The following is a 24,631-nucleotide window of genomic DNA, read 5'->3' as shown; positions in this document are numbered from 1 at the left end:
GTGCCTGTGTATTAGTGCTTGTCTATGAGTGGCCTGACAGTGCTCTGTGTGTATGTATGACATGTATGTGCCTGTGTATTAGAGCTTGTCTATGAGTGGCCTGACTGTGCTCTGTGTGTATGTATGACATGTATGTGCCTGTGTATTAGAGCTTGTCTATGAGTGGCCTGACTGTGCTCTGTGTGTATGTATGACATGTATGTGCCTGTGTAGTAGAGCTTGTCTATGAGTGGCCTGACTGTGCTCTGTGTGTATGTATGACATGTATGTGCCTGTGTATTAGTGCTTGTCTATGAGTGGCCTGACTGTGCTCTGTGTGTATGTATGACATGTATGTGCCTGTGTATTAGTGCTTGTCTATGAGTGGCCTGACTGTGCTCTGTGTGCATGTATAACATGTATGTGCCTGTGTATTAGAGCTTGTCTATGAGTGGCCTGACTGTGCTCTGTGTGTATGTATGACATGTATGTGCCTGTGTATTAGAGCTTGTCTATGAGTGGCCTGACTGTGCTCTGTGTGTATGTATGACATGTATGTGCCTGTGTATTAGAGCTTGTCTATGAGTGGCCTGACTGCTCTGTGTGCATGTATGACATGTATGTGCCTGTGTATTAGTGCTTGTCTATGAGTGGCCTGACTGTGCTCTGTGTGTATGTATGACATGTATGTGCCTGTGTATTAGTGCTTGTATATGAGTGACTGTGCTCTGTGTGTATGTATGACATGTATGTGCCTGTGTATTAGAGCTTGTCTATGAGTGGCCTGACTGTGCTCTGTGTGTATGTATGACATGTATGTGCCTGTGTATTAGTGCTTGTCTATGAGTGGCCTGACTGTGCTCTGTGTGTATGTATGACATGTATCTGCCTGTGTATTAGTGCTTGTCTATGAGTGGCCTGACTGTGCTCTGTGTGTATGTATGACATGTATGTGCCTGTGTATTAGAGCTTGTCTATGAGTGGCCTGACTGTGCTCTGTGTGTATGTATGACATGTATGTGCCTGTGTATTAGTGCTTGTCTATGAGTGGCCTGACTGTGCTCTGTGTGTATGTATGACATGTATGTGCCTGTGTATTAGAGCTTGTCTATGAGTGGCCTGACTGTGCTCTGTGTGTATGTAGGACATGTATGTGCCTGTGTATTAGTGCTTGTCTATGAGTGGCCTGACTGTGCTCTGTGTGCATGTATGACATGTATGTGCCTGTGTATTAGAGCTTGTCTATGAGTGGCCTGACTGTGCTCTGTGTGTATGTATGACATGTATGTGCCTGTGTATTAGTGCTTGTATATGAGTGACTGTGCTCTGTGTGCATGTATGACATGTATGTGCCTGTGTATTAGTGCTTGTCTATGAGTGGCCTGACTGTGCTCTGTGTGTATGTATGACATGTATGTGCCTGTGTATTAGTGCTTGTATATGAGTGACTGTGCTCTGTGTGTATGTATGACATGTATGTGCCTGTGTATTAGTGCTTGTCTATGAGTGGCCTGACTGTGCTCTGTGTGTATGTATGACATGTATATGCCTGTGTATTAGAGCTTGTCTATGAGTGGCCTGACTGTGCTCTGTGTGTATGTATGACATGTATGTGCCTGTGTATTAGTGCTTGTCTATGAGTGGCCTGACTGTGCTCTGTGTGTATGTATGACATGTATGTGCCTGTGTATTAGTGCTTGTATATGAGTGACTGTGCTCTGTGTGTATGTATGACATGTATGTGCCTGTGTATTAGTGCTTGTCTATGAGTGGCCTGACTGTGCTCTGTGTGCATGTATAACATGTATGTGCCTGTGTATTAGAGCTTGTCTATGAGTGGCCTGACTGTGCTCTGTGTGCATGTATAACATGTATGTGCCTGTGTATTAGAGCTTGTCTATGAGTGGCCTGACTGTGCTCTGTGTGCATGTATGACATGTATGTGCTTGTGTATTAGTGCTTGTCTATGAGTGACCTGACTGTGCTCTGTGTGTATGTATGACATGTATGTGCCTGTGTATTAGTGCTTGTCTATGAGTGGCCTGACAGTGCTCTGTGTGCATGTATGACATGTATGTGCTTGTGTATTAGTGCTTGTCTATGAGTGGCCTGACTGTGCTCTGTGTGTATGTATGACATGTATGTGCCTGTGTATTAGTGCTTGTCTATGAGTGGCCTGACAGTGCTCTGTGTGTATGTATGACATGTATGTGCCTGTGTATTAGAGCTTGTCTATGAGTGGCCTGACTGTGCTCTGTGTGCATGTATGACATGTATGTGCCTGTGTATTAGAGCTTGTCTATGAGTGGCCTGACTGTGCTCTGTGTGCATGTATGACATGTATGTGCCTGTGTATTAGTGCTTGTCTATGAGTGGCCTGACTGTGCTCTGTGTGTATGTATGACATGTATCTGCCTGTGTATTAGTGCTTGTCTATGAGTGGCCTGACTGTGCTCTGTGTGTATGTATGACATGTATCTGCCTGTGTATTAGAGCTTGTCTATGAGTGGCCTGACTGTGCTTTGTGTGTATGTATGACATGTATGTGCCTGTGTATTAGTGCTTGTCTATGAGTGGCCTGACTGTGCTCTGTGTGTATGTATGACATGTATGTGCCTGTGTATTAGAGCTTGTCTATGAGTGGCCTGACTGTGCTCTGTGTGTATGTATGACATGTATGTGCCTGTGTATTAGAGTTTGTCTATGAGTGGCCTGACTGTGCTCTGTGTGTATGTATGACATGTATGTGCCTGTGTATTAGTGCTTGTATATGAGTGACTGTGCTCTGTGTGTATGTATGACATGTATGTGCCTGTGTATTAGTGCTTGTCTATGAGTGGCCTGACTGTGCTCTGTGTGTATGTATGACATGTATATGCCTGTGTATTAGTGCTTGTCTATGAGTGGCCTGACTGTGCTCTGTGTGTATGTATGACATGTATATGCCTGTGTATTAGTGCTTGTCTATGAGTGGCTTGACTGTGCTCTGTGTGTATGTATGACATGTATGTGCCTGTGTATTAGAGCTTGTCTATGAGTGGCTTGACTGTGCTCTGTGTGCATGTATGACATGTATATGCCTGTGTATTAGTGCTTGTCTATGAGTGGCTTGACTGTGCTCTGTGTGTATGTATGACATGTATGTGCCTGTGTATTAGAGCTTGTCTATGAGTGGCTTGACTGTGCTCTGTGTGCATGTATGACATGTATGTGCCTGTGTATTAGAGCTTGTCTATGAGTGGCCTGACAGTGCTCTGTGTGTATGTATGACATGTATGTGCCTGTGTATTAGTGCTTGTCTATGAGTGGCCTGACTGTGCTCTGTGTGTATGTATGACATGTATGTGCCTGTGTATTAGAGCTTGTCTATGAGTGGCCTGACTGTGCTCTGTGTGTATGTATGACATGTATGTGCCTGTGTATTAGAGCTTGTCTATGAGTGGCCTGACTGTGCTCTGTGTGCATGTATGACATGTATGTGCCTGTGTATTAGTGCTTGTATATGAGTGACTGTGCTCTGTGTGCATGTATGACATGTATGTGCCTGTGTATTAGAGCTTGTCTATGAGTGGCCTGACTGTGCTCTGTGTGCATGTATGACATGTATGTGCCTGTGTATTAGTGCTTGTCTATGAGTGGCCTGACTGTGCTCTGTGTGTATGTATGACATGTATGTGCCTGTGTATTAGTGCTTGTCTATGAGTGGCCTGACTGTGCTCTGTGTGTATGTATGACATGTGTGTGCCTGTGTATTAGAGCTTGTCTATGAGTGGCCTGACTGTGCTCTGTGTGTATGTATGACATGTATGTGCCTGTGTATTAGAGCTTGTCTATGAGTGGCCTGACTGTGCTCTGTGTGCATGTATGACATGTATGTGCCTGTGTATTAGTGCTTGTCTATGAGTGGCCTGACTGTGCTCTGTGTGTATGTATGACATGTATGTGCCTGTGTATTAGAGCTTGTCTGAGTGACCTGACTGTGCTCTGTGTGCATGTATGACATGTATGTGCCTGTGTATTAGAGCTTGTCTAGGAGTGGCCTGACTGTGCTCTGTGTGTATGTATGACATGTATGTTCCTGTGTATTAGAGCTTGTCTATGAGTGGCCTGACTGTGCTCTGTGTGTATGTATGACATGTATGTGCCTGTGTATTAGTGCTTGTCTATGAGTGGCCTGACTGTGCTCTGTGTGTATGTATGACATGTATGTGCCTGTGTATTAGAGCTTGTCTATGAGTGGCCTGACTGTGCTCTGTGTGTATGTATGACATGTATGTGCCTGTGTATTAGAGCTTGTCTATGAGTGGCCTGACTGTGCTCTGTGTGCATGTATAACATGTATGTGCCTGTGTATTAGAGCTTGTCTATGAGTGGCCTGACTGTGCTCTGTGTGTATGTATGACATGTATGTGCCTGTGTATTAGAGCTTGTCTATGAGTGGTCTGACTGTGCTCTGTGTGTATGTATGACATGTATGTGCCTGTGTATTAGAGCTTGTCTATGAGTGGCCTGACTGCTCTGTGTGCATGTATGACATGTATGTTCCTGTGTATTAGTGCTTGTCTATGAGTGGCCTGACTGTGCTCTGTGTGCATGTATGACATGTATGTGCCTGTGTATTAGTGCTTGTCTATGAGTGGCCTGACTGTGCTCTGTGTGTATGTATGACATGTATGTGCCTGTGTATTAGAGCTTGTCTATGAGTGGCCTGACTGTGCTCTGTGTGTATGTATGACATGTATGTGCCTGTGTATTAGTGCTTGTATATGAGTGACTGTGCTCTGTGTGTATGTATGACATGTATGTGCCTGTGTATTAGTGCTTGTCTATGAGTGGCCTGACTGTGCTCTGTGTGTATGTATGACATGTATGTGCCTGTGTATTAGTGCTTGTATATGAGTGACTGTGCTCTGTGTGTATGTATGACATGTATGTGCCTGTGTATTAGTGCTTGTCTATGAGTGGCCTGACTGTGCTCTGTGTGTATGTATAACATGTATGTGCCTGTGTATTAGAGCTTGTCTATGAGTGGCCTGACTGTGCTCTGTGTGCATGTATGACATGTATGTGCTTGTGTATTAGTGCTTGTCTATGAGTGACCTGACTGTGCTCTGTGTGTATGTATGACATGTATGTGCCTGTGTATTAGTGCTTGTCTATGAGTGGCCTGACAGTGCTCTGTGTGTATGTATGACATGTATGTGCCTGTGTATTAGAGCTTGTCTATGAGTGGCCTGACTGTGCTCTGTGTGCATGTATGACATGTATGTGCCTGTGTATTAGAGCTTGTCTATGAGTGGCCTGACTGTGCTCTGTGTGCATGTATGACATGTATGTGCCTGTGTATTAGTGCTTGTCTATGAGTGGCCTGACTGTGCTCTGTGTGTATGTATGACATGTATCTGCCTGTGTATTAGTGCTTGTCTATGAGTGGCCTGACTGTGCTCTGTGTGTATGTATGACATGTATGTGCCTGTGTATTAGAGCTTGTCTATGAGTGGCCTGACTGTGCTTTGTGTGTATGTATGACATGTATGTGCCTGTGTATTAGTGCTTGTCTATGAGTGGCCTGACTGTGCTCTGTGTGTATGTATGACATGTATGTGCCTGTGTATTAGAGCTTGTCTATGAGTGGCCTGACTGTGCTCTGTGTGTATGTATGACATGTATGTGCCTGTGTATTAGTGCTTGTCTATGAGTGGCCTGACTGTGCTCTGTGTGCATGTATGACATGTATGTGCCTGTGTATTAGAGCTTGTCTATGAGTGGCCTGACTGTGCTCTGTGTGTATGTATGACATGTATGTGCCTGTGTATTAGAGCTTGTCTATGAGTGGCCTGACTGTGCTCTGTGTGTATGTATGACATGTATGTGCCTGTGTATTAGAGCTTGTCTATGAGTGGCCTGACTGTGCTCTGTGTGTATGTATGACATGTATGTGCCTGTGTATTAGTGCTTGTATATGAGTGACTGTGCTCTGTGTGTATGTATGACATGTATGTGCCTGTGTATTAGTGCTTGTCTATGAGTGGCCTGACTGTGCTCTGTGTGTATGTATGACATGTATGTGCCTGTGTATTAGTGCTTGTCTATGAGTGGCCTGACTGTGCTCTGTGTGTATGTATGACATGTATGTGCCTGTGTATTAGTGCTTGTATATGAGTGACTGTGCTCTGTGTGTATGTATGACATGTATGTGCCTGTGTATTAGTGCTTGTCTATGAGTGGCCTGACTGTGCTCTGTGTGTATGTATGACATGTATGTGCCTGTGTATTAGAGCTTGTCTATGAGTGGCCTGACTGTGCTCTGTGTGTATGTATGACATGTATGTGCCTGTGTATTAGAGCTTGTCTATGAGTGGCCTGACTGTGCTCTGTGTGCATGTATGACATGTATGTGCCTGTGTATTAGTGCTTGTCTATGAGTGGCCTGACTGTGCTCTGTGTGTATGTATGACATGTATGTGCCTGTGTATTAGTGCTTGTCTATGAGTGGCCTGACTGTGCTCTGTGTGTATGTATGACATGTATGTGCCTGTGTATTAGAGCTTGTCTATGAGTGGCCTGACTGTGCTCTGTGTGCATGTATGACATGTATGTGCCTGTGTATTAGTGCTTGTCTATGAGTGGCCTGACTGTGCTCTGTGTGTATGTATGACATGTATGTGCCTGTGTATTAGAGCTTGTCTATGAGTGGCCTGACTGTGCTCTGTGTGTATGTATGACATGTATGTGCCTGTGTATTAGAGCTTGTCTGAGTGGCCTGACTGTGCTCTGTGTGTATGTATGACATGTATGTGCCTGTGTATTAGTGCTTGTCTATGAGTGGCCTGACTGTGCTCTGTGTGTATGTATGACATGTATGTGCCTGTGTATTAGTGCTTGTCTATGAGTGGCCTGACTGTGCTCTGTGTGTATGTATGACATGTATGTGCCTGTGTATTAGTGCTTGTCTATGAGTGGCCTGACTGTGCTCTGTGTGCATGTATGACATGTATGTGCCTGTGTATTAGAGCTTGTCTGAGTGGCCTGACTGTGCTCTGTGTGTATGTATGACATGTATGTGCCTGTGTATTAGAGCTTGTCTATGAGTGGCCTGATTGTGCTCTGTGTGTATGTATGACATGTATGTGCCTGTGTATTAGAGCTTGTCTATGAGTGGCCTGACTGTGCTCTGTGTGTATGTATGACATGTATGTGCCTGTGTATTAGTGCTTGTCTATGAGTGACCTGACTGTGCTCTGTGTGTATGTATGACATGTATGTGCCTGTGTATTAGAGCTTGTCTATGAGTGGCCTGACTGTGCTCTGTGTGTATGTATGACATGTATGTGCCTGTGTATTAGTGCTTGTCTATGAGTGGCCTGACTGTGCTCTGTGTGTATGTATGACATGTATGTGCCTGTGTATTAGTGCTTGTCTATGAGTGGCCTGACTGTGCTCTGTGTGTATGTATGACATGTATGTGCCTGTGTATTAGTGCTTGTCTTTGAGTGGCCTGACTGTGCTCTGTGTGTATGTATGACATGTATGTGCCTGTGTATTAGTGCTTGTCTATGAGTGACCTGACTGTGCTCTGTGTGTATGTATGACATGTATGTGCCTGTGTATTAGTGCTTGTCTATGAGTGGCCTGACTGTGCTCTGTGTGTATGTATGACATGTATGTGCCTGTGTATTAGAGCTTGTCTTTGAGTGGCCTGACTGTGCTCTGTGTGTATGTATGACATGTATGTGCCTGTGTATTAGTGCTTGTCTTTGAGTGGCCTGACTGTGCTCTGTGTGTATGTATGATATGTATGTGCCTGTGTATTAGTGCTTGTCTATGAGTGACCTGACTGTGCTCTGTGTGTATGTATGACATGTATGTGCCTGTGTATTAGAGCTTGTCTATGAGTGGCCTGACTGTGCTCTGTGTGTATGTATGACATGTATGTGCCTGTGTATTAGAGCTTGTCTATGAGTGGCCTGACTGTGCTCTGTGTGTATGTATGACATGTATGTGCCTGTGTATTAGTGCTTGTCTTTGAGTGGCCTGACTGTGCTCTGTGTGTATGTATGACATGTATGTGCCTGTGTATTAGTGCTTGTCTATGAGTGGCCTGACTGTGCTCTGTGTGTATGTATGACATGTATGTGCCTGTGTATTAGAGCTTGTCTATGAGTGGCCTGACTGTGCTCTGTGTGTATGTATGACATGTATGTGCCTGTGTATTAGTGCTTGTCTATGAGTGGCCTGACTGTGCTCTGTGTGTATGTATGACATGTATGTGCCTGTGTATTAGTGCTTGTCTATGAGTGGCCTGACTGTGCTCTGTGTGTATGTATGACATGTATGTGCCTGTGTATTAGTGCTCGTCTATGAGTGGCCTGACTGTGCTCTGTGTGCATGTATTTCCATACCGGGAAGTCTAAACACAGAACCACAACTGGTGCAGAGGAAAAGACGGCGACCACCAGCCCAGGTGGGGGACCAGAGTACAACCGGCCGGCCACCAGCACCTTGGCTTAACAAAAGACTCGTGTGATTCATTCAATTGTGAGTAACCAAACATCCCCTGGTCATCCGGGTGCGCAGGCCCCTGTCATCGCCATACACCGCACAGAGACACTGGCCCCCGGGGCAACTATCCCTACCCACAGAGGGGTTAACATCCAGCTGCCATTACATCTTCCCCGGGGTGTCCCACAACAGCAGCGGTGGTGTCCCACTTCACCACACACCGTCGGTGGCGTCACGAACCGAATATGGTCAAGGCCGTAAACTATGTCCCCTTTTCATTCGGCGTGTCCGCGTGACCCCCAGGTCCTCGAGCCACACAGCGGGTCCGGATCCGAGCAGCCCGGCTGCTGTAGGCATGGGGGCGGCACACGTTCACAATAGCCGTCCGCCACGTGATCAGCTGATCGTTCACAATAGCCGTCCGCCAGGTGATCAGCTGATCGTTCACAATAGCCGGCCGCCGGGGGATCAGCTGATCGTTCACAATAGCCGGCCGCCGGGTGATCAGCTGATCGTTCACAATAGCCGGCCGCCGGGTGATCAGCTGATCGTTCACAATAGCCGGCCGCCGGGGGATCAGCTGATCGTTCACAATAGCCGGCCGCCGGGGGATCAGCTGATCGTTCACAATAGCCGGCCGCCGGGTGATCAGCTGATCGTTCACAATAGCCGGCCGCCGGGTGATCAGCTGATCGTTCACAATAGCCGGCCGCCGGGGGATCAGCTGATCGTTCACAATAGCCGGCCGCCGGGTGATCAGCTGATCATTCACAATAGCCGGCCGCCGGGTGATCAGCTGATCATTCACAATAGCTGGCCACCGGGCGATCAGCTGATCATTCACAATAGCCGAGCACCGAGCGATCAGCTGATCAGTCACAATAGCTGGCCGCCGGGCGATCAGCTGATCATTGACAATAGCTGACCGCCGTGCGATCAGCTGATCGTTCACAGTAGCTGACTGTTGGGTGATCAGCTGATCACTAAGAGCAGCCGGCCACTGGGAGATCAGCTGATCATTCACAGTAGCTGACCGCTGGGTTATGAGCTGATCGTTAATAGCCGGCCACCGGGAGATCAGCTGATCGCTCACAGCAGCCGGCCGCTGGGTGATCAGCTGATCGTTCACCATAGCCGACCGCTGGGTGATCAGCTGATCGTTCATTGTAGCCGGCCGCCGGGTGATCAGCTGATGTTCACAAAAGCCGTCGCCAGCCGATCGACTGATCGTTCGGCTGCCGAGAGAGAGAGAGAGACATTGATTTCAATGATTAAACACACGATTTGAGCATGTGCAGTGAAAACATAAGGATTCCGCCGCTCAAAAAACGTTCCATGCTGCGTTCCTGCCGCACAACGGTCAGTCGTTCCACAACTGATCCATCACGCGGCGGATGCAACACAAGGGCATCAGTCGCAATCCATCATCCATACAAGTCTATGGGGAATAAATGGCATTCTGCAAAATATTTTGCAGGATACTGTATTTCATCAAGGCGACGGATTGTAACTGATGCAAAACAACACAAGTGTGAAAGCAGCCTTACAATGGCTGGGGGCTAACCCCACACGTATTGTTTATTTTTCAACATTACTGACTTTACTGGGGTTCCAGTTTTCACATTGTTTGTATTGTCCAAGATGCAGTGAGTCCTGCTCGTGGGCATGTACTCTGAAGGATATAACGGCTAACGGGTACTTGCATATAGCTGTAGGGTGGGCCCCTAGAGTCAATTCCCCTGGTGGGCCCCAGACACCCCAGTCCGACCCTGTCTGTGGTCCCCACTGCTCCAAGTACAGATCCCTGCGGTCCCCACTGCTGACTATAGCCCACTTAGAGAATGTCCCACTCATTACGAATGTTTGTTTCCTATCTTTTAGCCAATTCCTTACCCAGTTGCATATAGTTTCCCCTAGTCCCGGCTTCTGGAGCTTTAGTATAAGGCTATTATGTGGTACAGGATCAAATGCCTTTACAAAGTCCAAATAAATCCCATCAGCTGCATTACCAATATCCAGGTCTGCACTTACCCCCTCATAGAACCCAAACAGGCTGGTTAGACACGACTTATCTTTCATGAATCCATGCTGTCTGTCAGTTATTATATTATTTTCTGCAATATATTGTTGCATGTCATCCCTTAAAATGCCCTCAAAAACTTTTCACACCACCCTCTTGCCTTTCTTAAATATCGGTACCACATCAGCAATCCTCCAATCCTGAGGCACCAACCCTGTTACAAGCGAGTCTAAAATGATGAGATACAGCGGTCTGTCATTACTGAGCTCAGCTCCCTCAATATTCGTGGATGAATGCCATTTGGCCCTGGGGATTGGTCAATGTTTAATTTACTCAAACGCAGGCGTACTTCATCTTGTGTTAAATTAATTGTATCGGGGGGGACTTTTAGTTTTGACTTGTTCAATGATCCCTGGAACAGTTGAATGATCCTTGGTGAAAATGGATGAGAAGTCTCAGTCTTTTCTTTGTCCTCTATAACGAACTTATTATATTTTAAGGGGCCGATACTATCCTTTGTTTTCTTTTTGGCATTAATGTATTTATACAAGATTTTGGGATTTATTTTAATGTCATTGGCGATTTTTGTTTCAGTAGCTAATTTTGTAGTTTGATTTCTTTTTTGCATTTCCTATTGTTATCTTTATACTCCTGAAATGCTATTTCTGTATTCTCAGCCTTCAAGATTTTACACGCCCTTTGTTTTTGTTTTATTTTACTTTGTACAGTCTTATTTATCCATAGAGGTTTTTTTTTATTCCTGGACATTTTATTACCAGAGGGTATAAGTTTTTTACAGGACTCTAGCAGTATATCCTTAATCTTACCTATCTATCTGCCCTATCTATCCCCTTATTTGCTCCACTACCCTCCCGCCCCCCAGATCTTAGTTTAAAAGCTCCTCCACCCATCTGACGATTTTCCCCCCCCAGCACAGCTGCCCCCTCTCCATTGAGGTGCAACCCGTCCCTACCGTAGAGCCTGTAGTCGACTGAGAAGTCGGCCCAGTTCCCCATGAACCCGAACCCTTCCTGCACCAATTTCTGAACCATGTATTTATCTCCCTAAGCTCCCGCTGTCTTTCTAGTGACGCTTGTGGCACCGGTAGTATTTCTGAAAACACTACCTTGGAGGTCCTGGAATTCAGCTTCTCTCCTAGTTAATCAATTTTAAGGACCTTCCACCTGCCTCTAACTTTGTCATTAGTACCAATGTGCACCATGACCGCTGGATTTTGCCTAGCCCCACCAAGCAATCTGTCTATCCAATCCACAATATGCCGAACTCGAGCACCCGGCAGACAACACACTGTTCACGCGGGGGTCGTACTCTCCTATACACACGGGTCATGCAGGTGTCGTACTCTCCTATACACACGGGTCATGCAGGTGTCGTACTCTCCTATACACACGGGTCACGTGGGGGTCGTACTCACCTATACACACGGGTCACGTGGGGGTCGTACTCACCTATACACACGGGTCATGCAGGTGTCGTACTCTCCTATACACACGGGTCATGCAGGTGTCGTACTCTCCTATACACACGGGTCATGCAGGTGTCGTACTCTCCTATACACACGGGTCACGTGGGGGTCGTACTCACCTATACACACGAGTCACGTGGGGGTCGTACTCACCTATACACACAGGTCATGCAGGTGTCGTACTCTCCTATACACACGGGTCATGCAGGTGTCGTACTCTCCTATACACACGGGTCATGCAGGTGTCGTACTCTCCTATACACACGGGTCACGTGGGGGTCGTACTCACCTATACACACGGGTCATGCAGGTGTCGTACTCTCCTTTACACACGGGTCATGCAGGTGTCGTACTCTCCTATACACACGGGTCATGCGGGGGTCGTACTCTCCTATACACACGGGTCACGCGGGGGTCGTACTCACCTATACACATGGGTCACGCGGGGGTCGTACTCTCCTATACACACGGGTCACGCAGGTGTCGTACTCTCCTATTCACACGGGTCACGCGGGGGTCGTACTCACCTATACACACGGTTCACGTGGGGGTCGTACTCACCTATTGTCACCTATACACACGGGTCACGCAGGTGTCGTACTCACCTATACACACGGGTCACGCAGGTGTCGTACTCACCTATACACACGGGTCACACGGGGGTCGTACTCACCTATACACAAGGGTCAAGTGGGGGTCGTATTCTCCTATACACACAGGTCATGCAGGGGTCGTACTCTCCTACATACACAGGTCATGCAGGGGTCGTACTCTCCTACATACACAGGTCATGCAGGGGTCGTACTCTCCTACATACACTCGGGTCACACGGGTCGCACTCTCCTATACACACGGGTCACACGGGGGTCGTACTCACCTATACACACGGGTCACACGGGGGTCGCACTCTCCTATACACACGGGTCACACGGGGGTCGCACTCTCCTATACACACGGGTCACACGGGGGTCGCACTCTCCTATACACACGGGTCACACGGGGGTCGCACTCTCCTATACACACGGGTCACACGGGGGTCGTACTCACCTATTCACACGGGTCGCACTCTCCTATACACACAGGTCACACGGGGGTCGTACTCACCTATACACACAGCTTTTGGCATCCAGTCGTCCCTTTCTGCATTATTTTTGCACTGGATTCTGGGAGTTGAGGGATAATATCCAGATTTACACTTCATTGTTATCTCTTCGTTCAGATTATAATATTCTTTGTTTAATATAATGTTCTCCAAGTTATATATAGCGGGTTTTTTACATCGTTCTGGAAAATAAGATGAAAAGTTGCATATTAGTAATGGTATGAGAATCACTTCACTATTATATGTGTACATTATAGAGGTAGCGGAGGGGATCTGTGTTAGAAGTAATAGACAAGTGTTACTCCTCCAGATGCACCACCGGCCTCCACCATATGATGACTATCTGTAGCGCCCCACAGGACCTCAAGGGTTACTCGTCAGCGGGCCAGTGGTTTTGTGGGGTTGCTGTGACTGGCCTGACCCAGCTCCGTGGCCCCGTCGGCTAAATGTAAAGGACAAACAAGTAGATGCAAGGTGTAAAGGGAAGGTGAAGGGTCCCTGGGAAGTGTGTAACCGGTTACAGTGGTGACTGGGGTCCCGGCCTCCTGCGCTTTGGACCCTTCCTGCGACTTTTCTTCCCCCAGGGGCAGTGTTGGATGGTAATGGGGGATGCTTTGCAGCGCCACCTGTGGTGTGCGGCCAGGGATTAGCCGTCACTGCGAGATGTTGCTGTCCTCCGGGGCTGATGTTAATGCAGCCCAGAAAGTCCAGATCCCCACAGGTGAGCGAGCCCCAGGGAGGATGAGGGCGATGAGAATGGCTGATGGCACCGATGTGCAGGGCGGCGGAAATGTGTGAGACCTTCCTCCTTGTGCTTGGTTGTGGATCCCCGTGGCTTGAAGCAGCTTGGGGACCCCGCTGTTTGTGATAAGTGTCCCGTCCCTTGTGCAGGTCCTCGCCGTGGGGTCTGGCTGTAAACCCGACCCTGGATTCTATATGTCACTGTGCTCCGGGAAAGTGGGAAATGAAATCCCCAACCCCTGCAGATTTGTTAGAGTCCATGATAGTTTCCACAACCGAGGGCTCTGCACCCCGACTATGCTGGCACTGTGGGAATGGTTAGGCTCGACCTCAGCTACCATGTCTCCTCTGTCTCATCATCTCCACCGGTCGCCTCTCGCCCTATTCCAGTCTCATTCCTGCAGATTCAGTGTGGTGTTGTGGCCCCTGGTCCTGGGACAATGTCCACCAGTCTCCTGTCCCCAGGACCAGCCTTGCTCTCCTTCCTCTCTTAAGGCTGTCTGCTCTCTCCGGCTCCCAGACTGAACTGAAGTCAAAAAGGTTTGTGTGTCTCTTACTCACTCAGTGCCCCCACCCTTGGGATGACTCTTAGTGGCTGTTCTCCTGGTAACCTGGATTTCCCCAGATTGCATGGCTTCCTGTGTAAGTGGTGACTCATAGATAGATATTTTGTAAGGCTGGTTTCACACCTCCGGTTTCTGCAATGCAGCACAATCGCCCAGGCCAAAAGCTAATGCTCTACCAGGAAACATCTAAACCCCCACTAATGTGGAAGCGTCACAGGTGCAGGAGAAGCAGATCACACACACACCTCCATGGAATGGAGGGGAGGCGAATGCTAGATCATAAAACTGCACACTAGTGGCTTGCATAGAGCGCTGTTCACATGCAGATGGCACAGTCACAAACCCGCAGCCTATTAGGTGACGCCCTTCTATTAGATCAGGCGGGCTGCCAAGCCGTACCCCACTGTGTATCATGCACGGACAGACACTCTACAATGCAAGGCCCAACAGAAAGGGGCCTGGCTGTATCCTGTACAAACAAAAAAATATATGAGGTTTTTGTTGGTATTATGGCCATAAAACGTAAGCCTACAACCCTCGTCACGGGACCTCATGTCTGTAGGTCCCTACACTAAATATAAAAATAGCAACAAAAAGAGGACAATGTCCTCCAAAAATTAAGTATTACTCACAGCAAGTTGGGCTGTAGTGTGTACATCGCCCAGGCCAAAAGCTAATGCTCTACCAGGATACAGCTAAACCCCCACTAATGTGGAAGCGTCACAGGTGCAGGAGAAGCAGATCACACACACACCTCCATGGAATGGAGGGAGGCGAATGCTAGATCATAAAACTGCACACTAGTGGCTTGCATAGAGCGCTGTTCAACTTGCTGTAATACTTAATTTTTGGAGGCCATTGTCCTCTTTTTGTTGCTATTTTTATATTTAGTGTAGGGACCTACAGACATGAGGTCCCGTGACGAGGGTGTAGGCTTAAGTTTTATGGCCATAATACCAACAAAAACCTTATATTTTTTTGTTTGTACAGGATACAGCCAGGCCCCTTTCTGTTGGGCCTTGCATTGTAGAATGTCTGTCCGTGCATGATACACAGTGGGGTACGGCTTGGCAGCCCGCCTGATCTAATAGAAGGGCGTCACCTAATAGGCTGCGGGTTTGTGACTGTGCCATCTGCATGTGAACAGCGCTCTATGCAAGCCACTAGTGTGCAGTTTTATGATCTAGCATTCGCCTCCCCTCCATTCCATGGAGGTGTGTGTGTGATCTGCTTCTCCTGCACCTGTGACGCTTCCACATTAGTGGGGGTTTAGCTGTATCCTTGTAGAGCATTAGCTTTTGGCCTGAGCGATGTACACACTGCAGCCCAACTTGCTGTGAGTAATACTTAATTTTTGGAGGACATTGTCCTTTTTTTGTTGCTATTTTTATAATGCGGCACAATCCCGCACTTTGCAGGAAAATCGCAACCGTTTTTTTTTTTGCTGCCAGTTGCGTTTTTCCTGCATAGACTTTAATGGACCTTGCGTTCCATCTGGTTTTTGCCGCATGCGGCAGATTTAGCTGATGCGGCGGCCGGATGGAACGTTGCCTGGCACGTTTTTTCGTGCGGCAAAAAAAAACGCATCGCGCCGCATCCGGCCGATGCGACGCATTTTTCAATGCATGCCTATGGTGGCCGGATGCGGCTAAAGCAGCATCCGGCCGCTGCATGTGGTTTTTGCCACTGCGCATGCTCAGCAGCATGCTGCAAGCGGCAAAAACCGGACGGGCCGCATGGGAAAAACTTATGCAAAGGATGCGGTATTTGCACCGCATCCGTTGCATAGCTTGCACAGCCGGATTGAGCCGCACTGCTAAAACCGGAGGTGTGAAAGTAGCCTAAGGCTGGTTTCACATCAGTGTTTTTTTGCCTTAATGTGAAACAAACACAAACCGCATGGCGAGAGAGATATAGAGATAGAGAGTTGACTTGTATGGTAAAAGCTTGTTTTGTATGGGAAACAGGATCTGTTCATGATGCATGCACCCGCAGGTCAAAAGCTGGATCCAGCATCCATTGAAATACATTATACCACCAGCTGCAAGTTGCAGGATCCGTTCACATGCTGTTTTTTTAACAAAGGTCAAAAACGCAACATGTTGCGTTTTAGGACCTATTAAAAAAACGCAAACCAACGAATCCGGTGTGTGACACACGCAAACACATGCAACGCATTAAAATCAGGGCAGGATCCAGTAACATGCGTTTTGTGGGGGGTTTTTTCGTTAGGCTGGTTTCACATCAGCGTGTTTTTGTCCAAGTGAGAAAACAACACCAGGGATTAACTCCTTCATCACCCGAGTCCAAGCCTTGCACCCCAAATAAAATGCAATGCCCTGTGGAAACTGAAGCCTCAGGGTTGCCACATGTCTATGTAAAATCTCCACATAATGCTAGGTAAGCTGCTCTACAAAATACACATCCAGAGCTGCAATCTCAGTCCTGCAGAGCTGCAGAGCTGAAATCCTTGAACATTGATTGTCAGAGTAGAGAAACATTTCCCCGAGCGCCCCGCTCCATGTAACAAGGCCCTTTCACATTGCGCTGTGGCCCCATTTGTCTGAACACTCCCTCCCCCCAGAAAACAGGATTCAGAAGACATCATTGACTATAATAATGCAGACGGAGTCACCCGCGGGTCTGTTTTGCATCATTTTCGGCTGTCTAGGCCTATTGGAGGTACACAGCTAGACGTAGTCTACTCCTTGGTGTCTTGTCTTTCAGAGGTAGCTGGTAGTGATGTGTCGGTCGCGAACGATCCGACACAAAGATCTGGCTCCCTGCTGTGAACGACAGGAGCCGGATCACCAGTGTGAGCCGCTGAAATATCTAAACGGCTCTTTTCGCCGTTAAAACCCCGCCCACCCGCGGCTAAACTCCACCTACTCAGCAATCTAATTTGCCGCTTGTAAGTGGGTGGGGCTTAGTCACAGGTGGGCGGGGCTTTGGCGGCGTTTCTATAATCTTAAATATGTGTTCACCTGGGGTAAACACATATTTAATAAGGAGCCGAGAACGAGCTGAAAGATCCGGCTCTTTTTGGTGAACGGTGCCATAGGAACCAGATCACCAAAAAGAGCCGGACTGCCCATCACTAGTGGCTGGTCTCCTAGGGAAGGAGTGCAGCACTTCCACATTCCCTGCCTTATACTTTGCACATGATGTTCCTCCAGCAGAGGAAAGCCAGGCCTGCGGGCAGCATCGGAGAGAGCACATTTCAGGAATAAGGATTTGTGGTGCAGCCATAATGCTGACGAACTGTCAATCATTCAGGAGCGCACCGCCTCTGACAAAGGAAATTTTGTAGCGTATCTTAGTGTAGAATTTTCAGATGAAATTATTCTGTTCATGAAACGTATAAAGACCGATGCTACCTAGGATAATGGGGTCTGTGGTGGAGCAGACTAGCGGCAGTTTAGGGGCGACCACCTGAGGGTGACATTCCAATCCATGAAGCCATATGGGGCAGACCCGGCCACTCATGGTTGTGGTGGGCACTGCTGCGGGTGTAATGTTAAGGTTAATGGTAACCGGAGCCACTCACCGACACACCATGGAGACGGAGGATCCCACTGATCGGGGCGCACACATCTGATCCTGCTCGACACACTGCGATATCCAGCATTACACTGCACCCTCACAGAGTATACAGCATCATCGGAAGCTTTATCTTCATATATATTGTATCCAGCCGTGCTCTCTGGTCTCTTACATTGTGCTGAGGAGGAAGCAGAAAATACCGATCACCAGGAGGCTCCTCATCCACAGCGATCCCTAGATGCTCCCAGAATCCAGAGCCAGAAGTCCCATGTAACAACCACAGAAATGGCACAATTAAAGGAAATATCATTATAAATATATTCTCCCCTCCCTCATGTGCAATAGGAAGCTCCTCCCCTCCCTCATGTGCAATAGGAAGCTCCTCCCCCTCCCTCATGTGCAATAGGAAGCTCCTCCCCCTCCCTCATGTGCAGTAGGAAGCTCCTCTCCCTCCCTCATGTGCAATAGGAAGCCCCTCCCCCTCCCTCATGTGCAATAGGAAGCTCCTCCCCCTCCCTCATGTGCAATAGGAAGCTCCTCCCCTCCCTCATGTGCAATAGGAAGCTCCTCCCCCTCCCTCATGTGCAATAGGAAGCTCCTCCCCCTCCCTCATGTGCAATAGGAAGCTCCTCCCCCTCCCTCATGTGCAATAGGAAGCTCCACCCCTCCCTCATGTGCAATAGGAAGCTCCTCCCCCTCCATGTGCAATAGGAAGCTCCTCCCCTCCCTCATGTGCAATAGGAAGCTCCTCCCCCTCCCTCATGTGCAGTAGAAAGCTCCTCCCCCTCCCTCATGTGCAGTAGAAAGCTCCTCCCCCTCCCTCATGTGCAATAGGAAGCTCCTCCCCCTCCCTCATGTGCAATAGGAAGCTCCTCCCCCTCCCTCATGTGCAGTAGAAAGCTCCTCCCCCTCCCTCATGTGCCATAGGAAACTCCTCCCCCTCCCTCATGTGTAGTAGGAAGCTCCTTTCCTCCCTCATGTGCAATAGGAAGCTCCTACACCTCCCCGATGTGCAATAGGAAGCTCCTCTCCCTCCCTCATGTGCAATATGAAGCTCCTCCCCCTCCCCGATGTGCAATAGGAAGCTCCTCCCCTTCCCTCATGTGCAATAGGAAGCTCCTCCCCCTCCCTCATGTGTAGTAGGAAGCTCCTACCCCTCCCCGATGTGCAATAGGAAGCTCCTCCCCCTCCCTCATGTGTAGTAGGAAGCTCCTACCCCTCCCCGATGTGCAATAGGAAGCTCCTCTCCCTCATGTGCAATAGGAAGCTCCTCCCCCTCCCCGATATGCAATAGGAAGCTCCTCCCCTTCCCTCATGTGCAATAGGAAGCTCCTCCCCTCCCTCATGTGCGATAGGAAGCTCCTCCCCCTCCCCATGTGCAATAGGAAGCTCCTCTCCCTCCCCATGTGCAATAGGAAGCTCCTCCTCCTCCCTCATGTGCAATAGGAAGCTCCTCTTCATCCTGGGATCACGCAGGGGTTGTACTCTCCTATATACACACAGGTCATGCAGGGTTTGTACTCTCCTATATACACACAGGTAATGCGGGGTCATACTCACCTATACACACAGGTCACGTGGGGGTCATACGCACCTATACACACAGGTCACGCGGGGGTCGTACTCACCTATACACACAGGCCACGTGGGGGTCAAACTCACCTATACACACAGGTCACGTGGGGGTCAAACTCACCTATACACACAGGTCACGTGGGGGTCATACGCACCTATACACACAGGTTACGTGGGGGTCATACTCACCTATACACACAGGTCACGTGGGGGTCATACGCACCTATACACACAGGTCACGTGGGGGTCATACGCACCTATACACACAGGTAACGCGGGGGTCATACTCACCTATACACACAGGTCACGTGGGGGTCATACTCAGCTATACACACAGGTCACGTGGGGGTCATACGCACCTATACACACAGGTCACGTGGGGGTCATACTCACCTATACACACAGGTCACGTGGGGGTCATACTCACCTATACACACAGGTCACGTGGGGGTCATACGCACTTATACACACAGGTAACGCGGGGGTCATACTCACCCAGGGCTTTACTACTGTGCCTGGTGTAGAAGGCCCGGTGAAGAGAGGAGGCCCGGGGTAAATACTTATCTTTAGCCTCAGTCAGGACGGGCCCCTTCTCTTCACAAGGCCCCAGTCACAGCAGCAGCAGCAGAGGGGCCCGGCGGTGTCGCTTCACTACCAGACATGACTAAGTTGCATGTGAAGGGGCGGAGCATGCAAATTAGCCAAGTGCTGTAGTGGAGGCAGGGTCAGTGGAGCAGAGCAGGGCGCAGGCACGTCATCACTGGGCCGTGCAGCAGGAGGTGAGGTCATCACTCTGAGACCTCATTACACTCCTGCTACAGCGGCTGAGGTGGCGAGGACGCAGCAGCCAGCGGGGACAGGCCAGCGCTGTGAGCCGAAGACGATCGCCGGGGGGGCCCGCTGATCTTTGCTGGGGGGGCCCGCTGATCTCTGCTGGGGGGGGGGGCGCTGATCTCTGCTAGGGGGGGGCGCTGATCTCTGCCGGGGCCCGCGCTGATCTCTGCCCACCGGGGCCCGCGCTGATCTCTGCCCGCCAGGGCCCGCGCTGATCTCTGCCCGCCAGGGCCCGCGCTGATCTCTGCCCACCGCGGCCCGCGCTGATCTCTGCCCGTCGGGGCCCGCGCTGATCTCTGCCCGCCGGGGCCCGCGCTGATCTCTGCCCACCGGGGCCCGCGCTGATCTCTGCCCGCTGGGGCATGTGCTGATCTCACAGCAAACTCACTCCAGAAGTTGATTGAGGATCTCTAAATGATCCAATGTTGTCCTAAATGACTGATGATGATAAATATAAGCCCCTGTGTGTAACAAGTCTCCGTATAATGCCCCTGCTCTGTGATAGGCTCAGGGTTCTGTGTAAAGCGCAGAGAGCATCATGAAGACCAAGGAACACAACAGGCAGGTCCAGGATACTGTTGTGGAGAAGTTTAAAGCCGGATTTGGTTACAAAAAGATTTCCACAACTTTAAACATCCCAAGAAGCACTGTGCAAGCGATCATATTGAAATGGAAGGATCATACCACTGCAAATCTACCAAGACCCGGCCGTCCATCCAAACTGTCCTCTCACACAAGGAGAAGACTGATCAGAGATGCAGCCAAGAGGCCCATGATCACTCTGGATGATCTGCAGAGATCTACAGCTGAGGTGGGAGAGTCTGTCCATAGGACAGCAATTAGTCGTACACTGCACAAATCTGGCCTTAATGGAAGAGTGGCAAGAAGAAAGCCATTTCTCAAAGATATCCATAAAAAGTGTCGTTTACAGTTTTCCACAAGTCACCTGGAGACACCAAACATGTGGAAGAAGGTGCTCTGCTCAGAGGAAACCAAAATAGAACTATTTGGGCACAATACCAAACGACATGTTTAGCGTAAAAGCAACACAGCTCATCACCCTGAACACACCATCCCCACTGTCAAACATGGTGGTGGCAGCATCATGGTTTGGGCCTGCTTTTCTTCAGCAGGGACAGGGAAGATGGTTAAAATTGATGGGAAGATGGATGGAGCCAAATACAGGACCATTCTTGAAGAAAACCTGTTGGAGTCTGCAAAAGACCTGAGACTGGGACGGAGATTTGTCTTCCAACAAGACAATGATCCCAAACATAAAGCAAAATCTACAATGGAATGGTTCACAAATAACCGTATCCAGGTGTTAGAATGGCCAAGTCACAGTCCAGACCTGAACCCAATCGAGAACCTGTGGAAAGAGCTGAAAACTGCTGTTCACAAACGCCTCCATCCAACCTCACTCAGCTCCAGCTGTTTACAAAGGTAGAATAGGCGATAATTTCACCTCTCCATGTGCAGAACTGATAGACACATACCCCAAGAGACTGCAGCTGTAATCACAGCAAAAGGTACAAAGTATTAACTTACAGGGGATGAATAATATTGCACGCCCTAACTTACAGGTATTTATTTTTTATAAAAAGTGTAAAATAAGCAATAAATTTCCTTCCTCTTCACAATTGTGTCACTTGTAGATTCTTCACCAGAACATTCACATTTTATCTTTATGTTTGACGCCTGAAATGTGGGAAAAGGGTGAAAAAGTCAAGGGGCCGAATACTTTCGCAAGACACTGTATATTACAGAATGTTCCCAGGAGGGGGATGTATATAGCAGGAGGGGCCCAGGATGGGAAATATATACCTAAACGGGGACATATATACAAAGAAAGGGACATATATTTCAGGAGGGGGACAATATATATATATATATATATATATATATATATATATATATATAATTTTTTTTTTATATATATATATATATATATATATATATATATATATATATATATATATATATATATATATATATATATATATATATATATATATATATATATATTACACATGTTTTTCCAAGAGGGCAGTGAGACTGTAGGAGGTGTGAAGGGTGGAGGCGGAGCCTGGGCGGAGTCCCAAGGTGGCCCGAAAATTTTGCCAGTATGGGGCCCTGAAATTCCTAGTGGCGGCCCTGTACTCTCCTATACACACAGGTCACACAGGGTCGTACTCTCCTATACACGCAGGTCACATTACTGTCATACTCTCCTATACACACAGGTCACACGGGGTCGTACTCACCTATACACACAGGTCACGCGGGGGTCGTACTCACTTATACACGCAGGTCACACGGGGGTCGTACTCACCTATACACACAGGTCACGCGGGGGTCGTACTCTCCTATACACACAGGTCATGTGGGGGTCGTACTCTCCTATACACACAGGTCACGCGGGGGTCGTACTCACCTATACACACAGGTCACGCGGGGGTCGTACTCTCCTATACACACAGGTCACGCGGGGGTCGTACTCTCCTATACACACAGGTCACGCGGGGGTCATACTCACCTATACACACAGGTCACGCGGGGGTTGTACTCTCCTATACACACGGGTCACACGGGGGTCGTACTCTCCTATTCACACAGGTCACGCGGGGGTCGTACTCTCCTATACACATGGGTCACGCGGGGGTCGTACTCTCCTATACACATGGGTCACGTGGGGGTCATACTCACCTATACACACGGGTCACGCGGGGGTCGTACTCTCCTATACACACGGGCCACTTGGGGGTCGTACTCTCCTATACACATGGGTCACGCGGGGGTCGTACTCACCTATACACACGGGTCACTTGGGGGTCGCACTCTCCTATACACACGGGTCACACGGGGGTCGCACTCTCCTATACACACGGGTCACGTGGGGGTCGTACTCTCCTACATACACAGGTCATGCAGGGGTCGTACTCTCCTACATACACGGGTCACACGGGTCGCACTCTCCTATACACACGGGTCACACGGGGGTCGTACTCACCTATACACACGGGTCGCACTCTCCTATACACGCGGGTCACACGGGGGTCGTACTCACCTATACACACAGCTTTTGGCATCCAGTCGTCCCTTTCTGCATTATTTTTGCACTGGATTCTGGGAGTTGAGGGATAATATCCAGATTTACACTTCATTGTTATCTCTTCGTTCAGATTATAATATTCTTTGTTTAATATAATGTTCTCCAAGTTATTTATAGCAGGTTTTTTACATCGTTCTGGAAAATAAGATGAAAAGTTGCATATTAGTAATGGTATTATTATTTTTTATTATTATTATTATTATTTATTTATAGAGCACCATTAATTCCATGGTGCTGTACATGAGAAGGGGGTTACATACAAAATACGTATACAAGTTACAGTAGACAGACTAGTACAGAGGGAAGAGGGCCCTACCCTTGCGGGCTTACATTCTATAGGATTATGGGGAGGAGACAATAGGTGGGGTGTAGGTCAGGCGGCAGCTCCGCACGGTGGTCAGGCGGCAGCTCCGCACGGTGGTCGGGCGGCAGCTCCGCACGGTGGTCGGGTGGCAGCTCCGCACGGTGGTCGGGCGGCAGCTCCGCACGGTGGTCGGGCGGCAGCTCCGCACGGTGGTCGGGCGGCAGCTCCGCACGGTGGTCGGGCGGCAGCTGCGCACGGTGGTCGGGCGGCAGCTGCGCACGGTGGTCGGGCGGCAGCGAGTTCATTGTAGATTGTAGGCATTTCTGAACAGGTGCGTTTTCAGGTTCCGTTTCAAGTTTGCAAGAGTAGGGGATAGTCTGACGTGTTGAGGCAGCGAGTTCCAGGAGACTGGGGATGCTCGGGAGAAGTCTTGGAGTCGGTTGTGTGAGGAGCGAATGAGAGAGGAGGAGAGGAGGAGATCTTGGGAGGACCGGAGGTGACGTGTTGGAGTGTAGTGGGAGAGTAGTTCGGAGATGTACGGAGGGGAAAGATTATGCACAGCTTTGTAGGTCAGTGTTAGAAGTTTGAATTGGATACGGTGGAAGATTGGAAGCCAGTGGAGGGACATGCAGAGAGGAGAAGCGGGGTGGTATTGAGGAGAGAGGTGGATAAGTCGGGCAGCAGGGTTAAGGATGGACTGGAGAGGGGCAAGCGTGTTGGCAGGGAGGCCACAGAGGAGGATGTTACAGTAGTCGAGGCGGGAGATTATGAGGGCATGCACTAGCATTTTAGTAGATTGCAAATTGAGGAAAGGGCGGATTCTGGAAATATTTTTGAGTTGAAGACGGCAGGAGGTGGTGAGGGATT

The 24,631-nt window shown here is 48.8% G+C and overlaps 1 protein-coding gene across 1 annotated transcript in view; it reads right to left on the bottom strand.

The window, feature by feature from the left end:
- Positions 1–24,631, bottom strand: part of LOC142265621 (receptor-type tyrosine-protein phosphatase kappa-like) — a 261,979-nt gene that overhangs the window by 217,758 nt on the left and 19,590 nt on the right. Inside the window, exons 4-6 of the mRNA XM_075332279.1 lie at positions 23,416–23,595; positions 17,944–18,117; positions 13,092–13,271 (exon numbers count right to left, since the gene is read on the bottom strand). Coding sequence (XP_075188394.1) covers positions 13,092–13,271; positions 17,944–18,117; positions 23,416–23,595 — 534 coding nt within the window. The remainder of the gene's footprint in view (positions 1–13,091; positions 13,272–17,943; positions 18,118–23,415; positions 23,596–24,631) is intronic.

Source organism: Anomaloglossus baeobatrachus, chromosome 1 (genome assembly GCF_048569485.1).
Source record: "Anomaloglossus baeobatrachus isolate aAnoBae1 chromosome 1, aAnoBae1.hap1, whole genome shotgun sequence".
NCBI classification, from domain to species: Eukaryota; Metazoa; Chordata; class Amphibia; order Anura; family Aromobatidae; genus Anomaloglossus; species Anomaloglossus baeobatrachus.
The sequence above is the reverse complement of the archived record's forward strand: the minus strand, read 5'-3'. Positions and strand labels throughout refer to the sequence as shown.